Source organism: Thalassophryne amazonica, chromosome 12, assembly GCF_902500255.1.
Source record: "Thalassophryne amazonica chromosome 12, fThaAma1.1, whole genome shotgun sequence".
NCBI lineage: Eukaryota > Metazoa > Chordata > Actinopteri > Batrachoidiformes > Batrachoididae > Thalassophryne > Thalassophryne amazonica.
Window position 1 is genome coordinate 31,880,521 of NC_047114.1, and position 15,109 is coordinate 31,895,629.

General features: G+C 39.9%; 1 protein-coding gene across 3 annotated transcripts in view; it reads left to right on the forward strand.

Moving 5' to 3' along the window:
* agfg1b (ArfGAP with FG repeats 1b) overlaps positions 1–14,854 on the forward strand; it is a 41,093-nt gene extending 26,239 nt beyond the window's left edge. For 2 of the 3 annotated variants that reach the window (XM_034183955.1, XM_034183956.1), the window contains 6 exons: positions 5,316–5,460; positions 10,527–10,606; positions 10,705–10,797; positions 11,077–11,235; positions 14,175–14,269; positions 14,473–14,854. In XM_034183955.1, the coding sequence (XP_034039846.1) occupies positions 5,316–5,460; positions 10,527–10,606; positions 10,705–10,797; positions 11,077–11,235; positions 14,175–14,269; positions 14,473–14,535 (635 nt within the window). In that variant the 3' untranslated portion in view covers positions 14,536–14,854. Of the gene's footprint in view, positions 1–5,312; positions 5,461–10,526; positions 10,607–10,704; positions 10,798–11,076; positions 11,236–14,174; positions 14,270–14,472 lie in introns of all 3 variants that reach the window. The other variant, XM_034183954.1, reaches the window with a different exon arrangement.
* The last annotated feature ends 255 nt before the right edge of the window (positions 14,855–15,109 follow it).

Consider the following 15,109-nt stretch of genomic DNA (forward strand, 5'->3'; position numbering starts at 1 on the left):
AACGTCGTGCGGAATTGCATAAATTCCCTCACAGATGCCGTTGGCAAGCTGTCACAGCCCAGTGAGGACTACTGTTGGGTATTTTCTCCTCCAAACATTTTTAAACCTTTAACAAGACAAACAGAGTCAAGAAACACCAGTGAGACAGAAAGTCAAATATTACGCGCGGAGTGCGGCCAGGCTGTACACCAAGGCTACACTAAAGTCTGGCCTGCTTTTCCGCTCTTTTTATTAAGAGACGCCCTCATCACATAAACAAGAAACTTGTCCTAAGGGTGGGGGTAATGACGCAAGACAAGTTTCTTCCCATAACATAAACGCATACGTCAAGTGCAGCTGTAAGGAAGAACACTTCAGGTCAGCACATCTCGTTCGTCTGTTGCAGTTATCAGCTGTTTTGCATCTGCCTGGAACACTAAGCATCACAATCAGTCAAAATTCAACCTTCAGTTCTTTTACTCCCAGTCGTTAGCGGCTACGAAAACAAAGTTATGTTATAACAATAAGTACATCCAGTCCTTCATTCCCAGTTCAGATTGACCCCAGAGTGCTAAAACAAAATTGAATTCTCAGGATTGCATTAAGACAGGTGCAAAACAGCACATCTCCGTTCTCATGAGAAAGAAGACAAAGCTAAAAATGTTTAACAGTGATAACATATATATATATATATATATAAAATCCTTAACATTTCCCACCTGTTTATCACCTGTTAAACGTATAGCAGGCATCACCCAGCTTAGTTAGTTAGTTTATTAACTTAGTTTATTCTGTCCACGTTTTTATTAATTGAACACCACCAACAGATGGAAGATTTGAATCCAGCTGCTATTTGATCAACCAGTTTATACTCGTCAGGCACTCCTCTGGGGACTCCTATTGCGTCAATATATGTTGGATTTCCTACTCCTTTCCAATCTCTTTTTACTCTGTCTGGCTATGCCTTTCTGCCAATCCTCAGGAATAAGAGGCTGCATATGTCGTAACGTCTTCAGGGGTCATGGGTAACAATAATGATATTAATGCACAATAACCTGACACATTTCGTGGCAGTCTATCAAAGATTCTGTTATCACCACACCACCACCATACATCACTCCTACCGACTGGTATAAATGAACCGTTTTTCTGTATTATTCGACTACACCACTTGTCTTATTACTTTTTCAGCTAAAGCTTCATAGGCTAAGAGTGTGTTAACTCATCACGTCAACAGTTCAAGCTTGAACTGGAGTTGTGAGCTTTTCAATATCATCATAATTCTCAGTACAGTCATTACAGTTTTCTCCACTAAGGTCTGACTGTTTCAATGCTTGATATTTTGGCATAGTTTGTTGGAAGGCCAGATTACGCTGTACAAATGTATTTGACACCATTTTCAATAGTAACTGCCAACATGGTCCTGAAGTCAACCAGGACCAGGGATTCCACCGGTTCACGGCTAGGGTGTCTTTATGCATTGCATCACGAAGTTCATTCAGCTCCTCCAATGCGTCCTGCATATCCACTGAATGAATGGAGTCTGGGATGAAAGTACAGCATGTTGTGTTCAGCAGAACACAAACTCCTCCCTGTGAACCAGTAAGCAAGTCTAAAACCATGCGATTTTGCATCACCATGGTACGTAAAGCATCTATTTCAGTGTTTTGAGCTGCTACTATTTTTTTGTTACATTCATGAACAGACCCAATCAATAATTCAGAGTTTCAATCATTAATGAATTTTTTCCCACTCCTATCCAGGGGAACAATGAATGTGCTATTTTATCTCCTACAGACCACAATTTTTTGGTCCTTTAGTACATCCGAGCCCCACATGTGATTATGTGGTAACACATCTGGGTATATCAATCTCCTCCGTCTGGTGCTGCCATTCTTCTCTGTGGAGGTCTTACCACATATGTATGGTCAGTCACCTGGGTAGGTGCACACACACCACCCCAATTTGGTGGGAGACTCATGTACAGTCTGGAACCATAAAGCCAATAGATGTCATCATACACCGGAGTACCATTTACAGGTGGTAGCAAAACTTACTAACATAAGCACATGATTCATCCGTTCCCCATGGACAGGAGCCTGTATAATTACATCCCCGTCCAATGTGATGAAGATAAGTACCATCCACATATTATGTTTTGGTTAGGCTTAAATTATTTGATAAAACATACGTTTGGGTACACAGACGTTTCTTAATTTACCTACATTTTTATTCCCTGTCCCGTAAAAGCAAATTGGGAATGGCCGTTGTGATGACAATTTAACGTGATGATATTTTTGCGTTTCCCTTCAGTCTAGTCAATGGAGCAGCACTTGGGCACGCTTGTACGTCCTCTGTTGAAATCCCTATCATATAAGTGGTTGCACTGAGGCAAGTGGTGTTACATCTTATCAGATTTGCTGAGAACTGCTGCCCCCGAAATACAGTTTGATTATGCATCCGTATGATAAGACATTCTGTCACCCTAGCAGGGTACGGTTTAGCCGTCAGAGCTGGGTGTGTTGAGGATATAGGTATTTGCGAACAAACATAATAATTAGTAACGTAATTCCATAGCCAATAAATGAACATATCTGTACCACATATTAGTATGGTATATATGAGGGTGTCCATCTGTCTCGTTCACATTATGAATAAACCTCTTCTGATGTTGCTTGCGTTGTTCTCTGGCTCGGTCCACAGTGAGCTGCAATTCTTGGGTCAACCACCAGGCCAGGAATCCGAGGAGCACGAAACACACTAAGATCACAACACAACCGGCTGCCCTACCAACAGTCCGGCAGCGGCGGCGCTGAGCACGCCGCTCCGGGGTCTGCTGTAGTTCAGTCATGATTGCTAGGATACAGTGTTGTTAACCACCTCACCTAATAGTGCAAGGATCTCCCTGCTTCACTGGCATTGAGACAATCTATTGCTAATTAAATAGACTCCCTTTGTAGCCAGACTTCCCCTTACACTGTGGAGGCCGCCAACACACGCTGTATCTTACAGTGATGTATCCACGTTGATCTCTCCGCTATCTTTACTGCAGTTGGTGTTGTTAACAGCACTCGGTATAGACCTTCCCAACGAGGACTGGACCAGTTCTTCCTCTTAATCACTCTGATGAACACCCAGTCTCCTGGCTAGACTACTGGAAGGCCGTCCTGTGGAAGATCAAAATTATTCGGCAGTAAATGTGTTTAAGTTATCTCTTTCTGTGTTAATGTCTTTTTCATAAAATTTGCTAATGTTTGTTCCTCATCTGCTGTTTTAGTATCCATGTCAAAATTGGTAGACGATATGGTCGTCCATAAAGTATCTCAAATGGTGTTAACCCTGATGGTGTTGGTGTTATTCTCATATACAATTTTACTAGGTCCAACATTCAATCCAGGTTCGTTTTGTCTCTTCTATACATTTCCTTAATCTTATTTTTATTGTGCCCTTTGTCCTTTCCACTAATCCGGCACTGTGTGGATGATAAGCGCAATGAGTTTTGAGATTGACCTGTAGCGCTTCTCCTTCGTATTGCACTATTGTATTAACAAAATGCGCCAACACCAACTGCAGTAAAGATAGCGGAGAGATCAACGTGGATACATCACTGTAAGATACAGCGTGTGTTGGCGGCCTCCCTGGTGGTTCAGTGGTAGAATTCTCGCCTGCCATGCGAGAGGTCCCGGGTTCAGATCCCGGACGAGCCCCCAGTCAATGTTGGGTATTTTCTCCTCCAAACATTTTTAAACCTTTAACAAGACAAACAGAGTCAAGAAACACCAGTGAGACAGAAAGTCAAATATTACGGCGCGGAGTGCAGCCAGGCTGTACACCAAGGCTACACTAAAGTCTGGCCTGCTTTTCCGCTCTTTTTATTAAGAGACGCCCTCATCACATAAACAAGAAACTTGTCCTAAGGGTGGGGGTAATGACGCAAGACAAGTTTCTTCCCATAACATAAACGCATACGTCAAGTGCAGCTGTAAGGAAGAACACTTCAGGTCAGCACATCTCGTTCGTCTGTTGCAGTTATCAGCTGTTTTGCATCTGCCTGGAACACTAAGCATCACAATCAGTCAAAATTCAACCTTCAGTTCTTTTACTCCCAGTCGTTAGCGGCTACGAAAACAAAGTTATGTTATAACAATAAGTACATCCAGTCCTTCATTCCCAGTTCAGATTGACCCCAGAGTGCTAAAACAAAATTGAATTCTCAGGATTGCATTAAGACAGGTGCAAAACAGCACATCTCCGTTCTCATGAGAAAGAAGACAAAGCTAAAAATGTTTAACAGTGATAACATATATATATATATATATATATAAAATCCTTAAAACCCTTACTTGTAGCCAAAAAAGGTACAGCCCGAGCCCATGCACCCCCAGCCGCCAAAAAATAAAGTGATTCATTACATTGTTGACAAATAAATACATAAATGAATGACATGTTCACCCTCCCCCCAGTTTATCTTTGGTTTATCCTATGAAATTTATTTTTAGTTAGTTTTTATTGTCAAGTAAGTCTTGTTATGACTGTAATTTAGAGAAACTCGAAACAGACAAAACCTCAGGCAGCCCCTGTGATCTTTGGTGCCCCACTAAGGGGTGGGTGTGCTCAGACCCCAGACTGGGAACCTGGGTATTTCTTTAACAGTTTTGGTGGCTTTGGGGGGGGGGGGGACAATTCTTATTTCAAAGTTTATATAATTGTGTTTTTGTATTTGACATCTACGCAGACCTTAAGACGGGCTTTGATGTTGGCAACAAATGGTTTTTCATCATATTTTGTTCAAGGAGGCTCCCAAAGTCATGGTGTTGCTTTTTGCCATGTAGTGGAGCAGCTGAGCTAAAATTTCCAGAAAAAAATGTTCATTTTGTGATAAAAGCATGGAATTTGGCACACATTCTAAAAATTAACTGTTTATTTTCAGATATGGAGTCATCCTGGAGCTGACCTCTATTGAGCTACAGGGGTCAAATGAAGAATTACACAGGGGTCAAAATTTAAAAATGCTTCAATCATGTACTATACCACATTATTTGTCTGATCATAACGATTTCAAAAAGGTATAGTTTGGACTATCTATGACTGAATGTTCTGCAGTTACGGGGTAAAACGGCAAAAATGGTGACAAAAATCAGTTTCAGTTTGTACAGGGGTCAAAAGTTAAAGTTGCTCCAATTTTGGTAAAAAAGTGGTGCAAATTATTGGTTAATAGCATTTCACAAAATGAACAATTGTTTTGCTATGCTGCCCGCTAATGTTTGAGTGCATCATTGTGCCGTGGAGCTTCATCTTTGACTAATGTTTGTTTGCTTGTTTCATTTCATCAGCAGGAGGAGGTGTTCCAATCCCGTCAGTGTCCAGTGCTGTTCCTGCACAGTCACAGACAGGCGGGTGCACTGAGGACCGCTATGCTGCTCTAGCTGAGTTAGACAATGAGCTCAGTTCGTCTGCTGCCACAGGCAACAATGTGCAAGGGTGAGAGGCGAACACACACACACACACACACACACACACACACACACACACACACACACACACACACACACACACACACAAAGTGAGAGGAAGAGAACTGGACAAACATTCATAAATGTTCACTACAATTTAAAAGTCTCGCACATCCTTGGATCACCTCCACAGGTATCTTCATGTGAATATGTGTATTGGCATTTTACTCAGAAAGAACATTGTCAACAGGTCATCGATTTAAGCTGTTTAAATCATGGTTTCAATTTCAAAATATGTGAGCATGTTTGCTCCCCCTCTTTTTGTTATTGTAAAGTGAATGACACTTTGATATTCAAGAGTCTGTTGTCACACAAATCAAAATCTTATAAAATATCACTTTGGGGTTCATTGGGATTTTTTTTTTTTTTTTTGTAGGGGTGTCATAATGCCAAAACAGTAGTAGACTTGGGCTGTTTAATGGGCAGGGATTGAAAAAATAATAAGAGCACTCACTGTATGACTGTATGATAGGGACCCACTAGCACACAAAACCCTCTTCATCCTCGATTAATATGGAACAATCTTGAGGTTCTCTATCGTTGCCTTTCTGATGAAAATCACTCATGAATTGCCCCCTTAGTTAGGCCTACCCTTCCAATTGAGAAAACAATAAAGCGACCTTCAAGCTTGCGCATTGGAGAGATAAAAAGTAAGTTGTTGCCAATGATGACGCAAACATTACAATCCTTATTCTCATTGCCTACCCTTCCAGTTGAGAAAACATGATAAAGCGACCTTCAAGCTTGCGCATTGGAGAGATAAAACTTGAATTGGCTCCGGTTGTGGCCCTTAAAGTAGATATAAAAAAAAAATCTTGAAATTTATATATTTTTTCTTTCTATCTTGGATTTTTTTTTCTACTTTGGATTTATTATTTATTTATGTATTTGCTTGCATTGAAAAGGCAAGTAAATAAATAAATATAGTTGTATGCAAATGTTTGGGCACCCCTGATAATTTTCATGATTTTCCATTATAAATCATTGGTTGTCTGAATCTTAAATGTATCATATAGCAGGCGAACACACTGATATTTGAGAAGTGAAATAAAGTTTCTAGTATTTACAGAAAGTGTGCAATAATTATTTAAACAAAATTAGGCAGGTGCATAAATTTGGGCACCCGTGTCATTTTATTGAGTTGAATACATTTAGCACTAATTATTAGAACACAAAATTGGTTTGGTAAGCTCATTGATCCTTGACCTCCTTACACAAATGAGTCCAATCATGAGAAAGGGTATTTAAGGTGGCCACTTACAAATGTTTCTCCTCTTTGCATCTTTTCTAATGAGTGGCATGGGAGCCTCTAAACAACTTTCAAGTGACCTGAAAACAAAGATTGTTCAACATCATGGTTTAGGGGAAGGATACAAAAAGCTATCTCAGGTTTCAGCTGTCAGTTTCCACTGTGAGGAACATAGTGAGGAAGTGGTAAACCACAGGCACAGTACCAGTTAAGGCCCGAAGTGGCAGGCCAAGAAAAATCTCAGATAAGCTGAAGTGAAGGATGGTGAGAACAGTCATAGTCAAACCACAGACTTGCTCCAAAGACCTACAACATGATCTTGCTGCAGATAGTGTCTGTGTGCATCGTTCAGCTATACAGCGCACTTGGCACAAGGAGATGCTGGATGTGAGAGTAATGCAGAGGAAGCCTTTTCTGCGTACACACCACAAACAGAGTTGCTTGAGGTATGCTAAAGCACATTTGAACAAGCCAGCTTCATTTTGGAATAAGGTGCTGTGGACTGATGAAACTAAAATTGAGGTATTTGGACATAACAAAGGGCGGTATGCATGGCAGAAAAAGAACACAGCATTCCAAGAAAAACACTTGCTACCTACAGTAAAATTTGGAGGTGGGTCCATCATGCTGTGGGGCTGTGTGGCCAGTGCAGGTACTGGGAATCTTGTTAAAGTTGAGGGTCACATGGATTCCAGTCAATATCAGCAGATTCTTGAAAACAATGTTCAGGAATCAATGACAAAGTTGAAGTTGCACTGGGGCTGGATCTTTCAACAAGACAATGACCCTAAACACTGCTCAAAATCTACTAAGGCATTCATGCAGAGGAACAAGTACAACGTTCTGGAATGGCCATCTCAGTCCCTAGACCTGAATATTATTGAAAATCTGTGGTGTGATTTTAAGCGGGCTGTCCATGCGCTGAAACCAACAAACCTGACTGAACTGGAGATGTTTTGTAAAGAAGAATGATCCAAAATACCTTCAGCCAGAATCCAGACTCTCATTGGAAGCTATAGGAAGTGTTTAGAGGCTGTTATTTCTGCAAAAAGGAGGATCAACTAAATATTGATGTATTTTTTCTGTTGGGGTGCCCAAATTTATGCATAATTTTGTTTAAAGAATTATTGCTCACTTTCTGTAAATCCTATAAACTTCATTTCACTTCTCAAATATCACTATGTTTGTCTGCTATATGATATATTTAACTGAAATTGCTGATCCAAACAACCAATGATTTATAAAGGGAAATCATCAGGGGTGCCCAAACTTTTACATAAAACTGTAAATTCACTCCATAATTTCTATTCTCAAAACTGCATTATTTGCTTGAATTTTTTATTGTTTATTTTTGTCCATATTTTTATTTTTTATTTTCTCCATATTCATGTTGCTGTTCTTTACTCACTGCTGTTTCTTCAACAGTTGTAGTTTGTTTTCATTTCACATAGAACTTTCCCCATGCCAACCGGTTTTATTAGTTTAAACTAGTCAGACTCCAATCTAATAAGCATCAAACACTCTGTCTCACTCTGTACATACCACATCTCAGCTGCAGTTTTAAAGCACAAGTACAGACACAGTATTGTGGGGACATTGAGAAGAAAGAGGGATGAGAAGCCACGATGTGAATCTGTGCTCCTCTGACATAAGATGAACTTTATTGTCCCGAAGGCAGTTTGCCTTGGACACTTACGGTATCTGCTGTTAACATGCATATCTCACAAGCTTCAACACTCAAACACATTCACCCATAAAATACCAACAATGCTTAAGTGCACACTGACAGTCATTTAGGCATCATACAATATACAGATCATGAATGTTGATGAGTGCAGTGGTAAGAGTATTTGCATGAGTTGAAAGATGGAACCACCACAGGTGCCAGAAGTTGGTTGACTCCATGCAACACAGATGTGAAGTAGTTCTTAGAAACGGTGGTTATACAAGTAAATATTAGTTCAGTGATTCACAGGAAAGTTTAATCTTCAAGCAGTTTTCAATTTATACAGTAAATGCTTGTGTTTGTAAAGAAAAGTGCAAACGCTGCTATTTTTGAACAGCCTAGTACTCCTTTTTCTTCACGTTCTGTAAAGTAATAAATTCTATAAATTTTTCTTCATTTTTTGATTTGGAATAGAATGTACAGTGTTTCTAATGCATTTGTGTGCATGGAAATAAAAGCTATTATACAAATTTTGAGCTTCATTCACTTTTTTATTCCACTGGTATGAAATGGGTGGGGGGGGGGGGGGGGGGTATAACTATCAGCATTTCCGACTGGCTGTCCATCCGTTTTTCCACTTCTTAGCATGATATCTCAAGAACCAGTTGACCAGTTTCATTTATATTTGGCATAAGGGTGTACTTGGGTGATTCCCCCCAACACCAGTTGATTACAGTGACCTTGGGGTCCATTTCAAGTTCACAGCAAGATATTCAAGATATTGTCATTGTCACCATTTTTAGCATGATATCTCCAGAATCAGTTGACCAATTTCATTCATATTTGGCATAAGGATGTACTTGAGTGATCCCCCAATACCAGTCGATTACAGTGACCTTGGGGCCAATTTCAAGGTCAGAGTGAGATATTCAAGATATTGTCATTGCCACCCTTGTTATTGTGATATCTCTATAACCAGTTGACCAGTTTCATTCATATTTAATGTAAGGTGTACTCGGGTGATCCCCTGACCCTTTGAACAACTGGTTTGTGGGCACTGGGGAATATGTCATCTCCTGATGACAATTGTTTTAACATGCTACTATTATTTGGAACACAACTGTGTTTTAGAAAGAAACCTTTAAAAAATGGAGCAGCTCTTTTAATTTTGCCATTCTGGGCAGCAATCATGGACAGTGCAATGAGTCTCAGCATCAGCCATAGACAGGATGGGAAGAATCTTCACTATGTTTCGCAGATGGAAGAAAGCAGTTCTCGTAATGTCTCTAATGTGGAGGTCAAAGGACAACGTAGGATCAAGAATTACCCCAAGGTTCCTCACTTTGTCCATATGATGTATAACGCACAAACCTAAGCTAAGCGCGAGCTGGTCAAATTGTGTCCGTACTGTGGAAGTCTGTAGCGTCTGTCTGAAGGAAGGTGCTGATACTCAGGGGAAAAAAGACATGAAAGGAATGTAAAATATTTTTCTGGGCTTGTCTGATTGTCTCATCAAATACAGCCTGGAATGAGTGGGGTTGTCTGACTCCCGTGATTGAGTGATGCATCTAGGATGCTGTTCCCTGACTCCCACCACTAAGCTGCAGCAAAACAAGATGTGCTTAACAGCTGCACTTTCCAAATTTAAAAAATTAATTTAAATTGAGAATTGATCTGCAAGTGTGAAAATCCCGAGCCTTGGAATCATCTCAGTGTTGCCCTTGATTCTGATCCCTACAGTTGGGGAAACGTCTATACTGGGTCATGACCTGAAAATACAGGAATGCTGCATGAATGAGTTGAATTCAGGGTGCTGTTTCTCTTGTGTTGTGTAGAATAATGCACTTTGACTCAGCTTTATAGTTTTGTTGCATATGTTACTCTGTTATAGGTTTGTCTGTAATTATATCTGAAGGTGTTTGTGTTTTAAATCCAAAGTAAAGTCTACAAATCCATTTACTTAACCCATTTAAGGGACATGGGTGGATGGGGCACAGGAGCCTATGCCTGAGGTAGTCCACGAATCCTGTCAAATTTAGGTGAAATGGCTGCTTTGTCATGTGGATTGTATATGTTTAAAAAGAAACATGAATTTTTCATAAGGCCACTTTGTTTTCAGAAATATATTTGGAGCGGTACTCAGGTCATCACCAGCCCAGAATCCACCCGTCTTACCGAGCGTGCAGCCTGGTTTTGGAGGTAGCGCTTACCGTTGTTTCCACAGTGACTGACTGCAGAATACATTTTAAGTGTGGTTTGAAGACTTGTTTTGTAACATAATTGTGTATTTTATTTAGCTGTTCCTTCCACAAATCCATTTGTTGCTGCAGCTGTTGTTCCAGAGATGGCCACCAACCCTTTCCAGACCAATGGCAGAGCTCCAGCTGCAGGTGTGTGTGTGTGTGTGTGTGTGTGTGTGTGTGTGTGTGTGTGTGTGTGTGTGTGTGTGTGTGTGTGTGTGTGTGTGTGTGTGTGTGTGCTTTTAAAATTTATTATGTTTAAGGTAGAGTCTTTAATTTGACCTGTGTGTTACTTTGATGTCACCTAGTTACATCGGTAAATATCTGTTGATTTTTCAAAATAGCTAGAGATTATTCAACCCCCGTGTTGTGTTGTGTGTGTGTGCGTGCGTCCATTCACTGTACACACCTGCTGTGTGTGTTTCATAGTGTCATTTGGTACTGGCTCTATGAGCATGCCTGCCGGCTTTGGGAATGCATCTTCCTACTGCCTTCCGACCAGTTTCAGCGGAAACTTCCAGCAGCAATTCCCTGGCCAGGTCCCTATCCCTTATTCTCAACCTGGGGCATATCACCCTCAGTCTAATGGTTAGTGTTGTTCCACTGTTCCCTGTGTCATTTTACCCTGTTCTGTCTGTGCAGTACCTCTCTGTCATATTTACAAGATGCAAATTTATTAATTCTATTCACATGATGGCCCTCTGTATTTAGAATTCTGTACAAGAGTATTTTTTAAAATTGTTGGCAGTAAAGTATAACTCGTCAGTGCAGGCTGCTACACAGTGATGAAAGATTGCACTTAAGAAACAAGTTATTTAGGGTAAGGATGAGGCCGATCTGATCCAATATCTGTATCGGCTTCTAATACCAATGCAATTCACAGATGGGAAATTTTCAATGCAACCTGTGGAGTTATCTGATATAGGAAAACTCTGTGAAACACCTGCAACAACAAGTGCTGCTTTGCTGCAGAATATTCGGGGGGGGGGGGGGGGGGGTTATGAACGGAGGTGTGTCTCTCACTGAGATGGAGCGCTGTAATGTGACACACCTCCGTTCGAGTCTCTTCCGCAGTTAGCAGACAGCTAACAGGCGAGCATTGAGGAGCTCTGTCACTGACATGTTAGCTGAACACTGCAAAGCCAAGACAGCAACGCGAAATGTTTGCAAAGCCTTTGCACCAAGAGGCGGATGCTCCGTTGCAACCTGAATCAAATGTTTGAGAAAGCACCACAAAATGCAAGGATTTTTTTTTTTGCCGGAGCAGAAAAATGAAATCAGCCAGGGTACAACAATTTATTCAGACTGACTTCAAATATGAGTAAATTAAGTACTTATTTATTTTGTTGGTGTTTTTTGTTGCATTTTAGAAATGAGGAAAAGAGCTCCGTGCCTGTCCTGAAAACACTTCTCGGAGCGGATGTGCTATCTAGTGTTGAAGAGATAAAACTTCAGCCACTGACCCAACAATAAATAAATGTACTTAATTCTTTCACCAAAACATAATATCTAGGCTTGCATCTTAGATGTACCATCTGGCAAATTGTAGCTGAACATTCAGGTCTTTTCAAGAAAATCCTTCTCTATACCACTTAATCATGAAGCTGTATACAAATACAAAATATCCTCATATAAAATCAACAGTAATGATGATAATAATAATAATAATAATAAAGCAAACAGAGCTCTGGTATCAGAATAATATTGGTATTGGCAGACATACAAATCGAGGTATCAGATCAGAAGTGAAAAAATGTGGATCAGTGCATCCCTACTTTAGGGCGCTGCTCTGTAAAAGCTCTGGGACACAGTCTGACAACTCGCATAAGTCTTTTCACTCTTATGTGCAATCTGACAAACTGGGGCTTGGCTCACCTTTTGTGTGTGTGTGTGTGTGTGTGTGTGTTAATCCACATTTTTAAAAGGATACACACAAGTGCAAACACCACTTATGCAGCATTCACATGTTGACTGTAAGAGACAGACCATAAACTGAGTGGATTATTTATTTATTAAATCTTTAATAAGGACAGCAAGAGATGGATTATTATATATATATATATATATATATATATATATATATATATATATTTTTTTTTTTTTTTGTGTGTGTGTGTGTGTGTGTGTGTGTGTGCAGAGGGTCGCCCAATTTCAGTCAGGTAAATGTAGATATACTTGAGGAGTTAATATATAACCTCACAAAACATTAACTTTTAAGGTGCCATCAGAGCTTTCTGTTTTAATACTATAGTGCTGTTCCAAACGCATCTTTCAATGAAGTAAATTTTTGTCCATCTCGAAAACCCACAGATTTACAAGTTGGTTAAATATAAACATTTCATCAATGGTGTTAATTGACAGTTTAACACAAAGTGGTTTGAAACAAGGAAATCTGTCCAATCAGATCAATAAAATATACTTTATTGTCCCTGCAGGGAAATTTTGCTTGAGCAAAAGTGCTACAACAGCTGCAGAGCAGTGCAAAATGACAGAGACAACACAATAAAACAGATATAGAAAAAAAATCACAGATAAAATAAATTAAAACTCATGGGAAAAAAACTGCCATAAAACAGGCTAAAAGATTGAAAAAGTCAGATTACAAACCTTAGTAATATACCCAGAAAATTCAAAAGCCCTATAACAATTGTGACATTAGAAACCACTGTGCAAAGAGGGGCAAAGTGCAAAACCCAGCCAGACCACACTGGGTGTGTGATGGAGGTTGCGACATACAACGATGTGGTTTTGCAATGGAATTTGTTGAATTTTCAGTGTTTTGCATGTGCTCAATATCTTGTTTATACCGCGTGACCTGTGAAGTGGAAGTTCAAGGCGAAGCTTTGTATGCATGCAGTGGTAACTATTAAATCGCTTATACTGTGCCACTTACAATTGATGTGGGAGAATGAAGGTCCAAAAGTATGGGTCGCATTCAAGTCGGTCAAAAATCCAGTGTTTTGGGGGGTTGGGAATCTCTATACGGCATCATCAGCTTTGGATTTTTTTTTTTTAATCAAGCTCCCCTGTACATGTACAAACTGTCACATCAAGATGATAGAGGCATTCAGTTGTATTAACTCTTTTTGAGTATCACAATGTAGTACGAACACAAATTTGAATAGAGATGGTTTATTAACGTGGGACACGCATATTATACATATAATGAATGTTTGAGTTCAGTGGTACGAATATTTCTTGAGGTGAAAGCTGGAACATACCATACATCGAGGCAAAGCCAAAAAAAAACTGTATACGTCCTCAGTGCAGCGAAAAAAAATCACGTCAGAAATTAGCCCAGCTTTTCATTCTTTCGTCCTGCTGACAGCCTCCAGACAGCATAGTGGATTTGTTGTGTGTGTGTGTGTGTGTGTGTGTGTGCGCGTGCGTGCGTACAGCACTTTGGTCGATTGCTGTCATTTTAAACATGCTTTAGAAATAAAGCTTGAGTTGAGTATTAAGTGACATATGAAGACTAGGGTCATGGTTCAGTCTGTTGTAAATCCCATTCCCTGTGTCACCCATAGGCCCTGCTTTCCCAGTCTATGGTCAGACCAAGCCCTCCATGACCCCCTTTGGACAGCCCATGGCTGGCCCTGGCATGTCCAATAACCCTTTTGTGGTGAGCATGCAATGTCTTTTGTTTCCCAACTTTTAAATTTTGGATTAAATGATGTACTTTTAGAAAGATCATGCATTTTACAATAACAGTCAAAGTGTTTGATTTCAGTTATTCACTCATTAGAAACTGTTTTACATTAAAACACATGTGTTAATAGCGGTATCATAGTTGTTTTTTTCTTATGCTGCCTTCTCCTTTTTCAGGCAGGAGCCCCAGCTGGAGCTGGCTCATTCCCTTCAGGGAGTTCCACCAACCCCTTCCTGTAGCACAGTTCTCAGTCCTCACCACTAGAGGGAAGCATGCAGCACATATTCAATACAGCAATTTGTGGCAGTACTTTTTTTCACTCTCCCTAGCACCCCCCCGCCCCCCCTTATTTTCCCCATAAGGTTTACAACACTATGAAGGAGTACAAGGACTTTATTAAAGGCTGCAGGACTGTTACAGGGTGTACAGTTTGGACTATATTCAGGACATTATATGCTTTTTATTTTTTGTCTAACTGTAAAAATCTGTGCATATCATCATTTGTTATCACAATTAAGTACATTATATAAACAAAGGTGAGTATACACACACCTTATAGAAAAAGAAACCACTACAAACTGTCTATGTAAGAGTATGCAGTTTAATATTATTAACAGGGTTCCATTCAGATCCATGATTTCTGGTTTTAAGTAACGGGGAGAGGTATTTTATCTTTAAAAAGGGATTTAAAAACTAGTATTCATGCTACTGTACTGGCACCAACTATAAGATATGTCCTTAATTAACAGATGCAGAGTGCTATTCCTAAAAGTGAATAGTGCCCTTAACTTAAAATAACTTGCCTGTCAACCT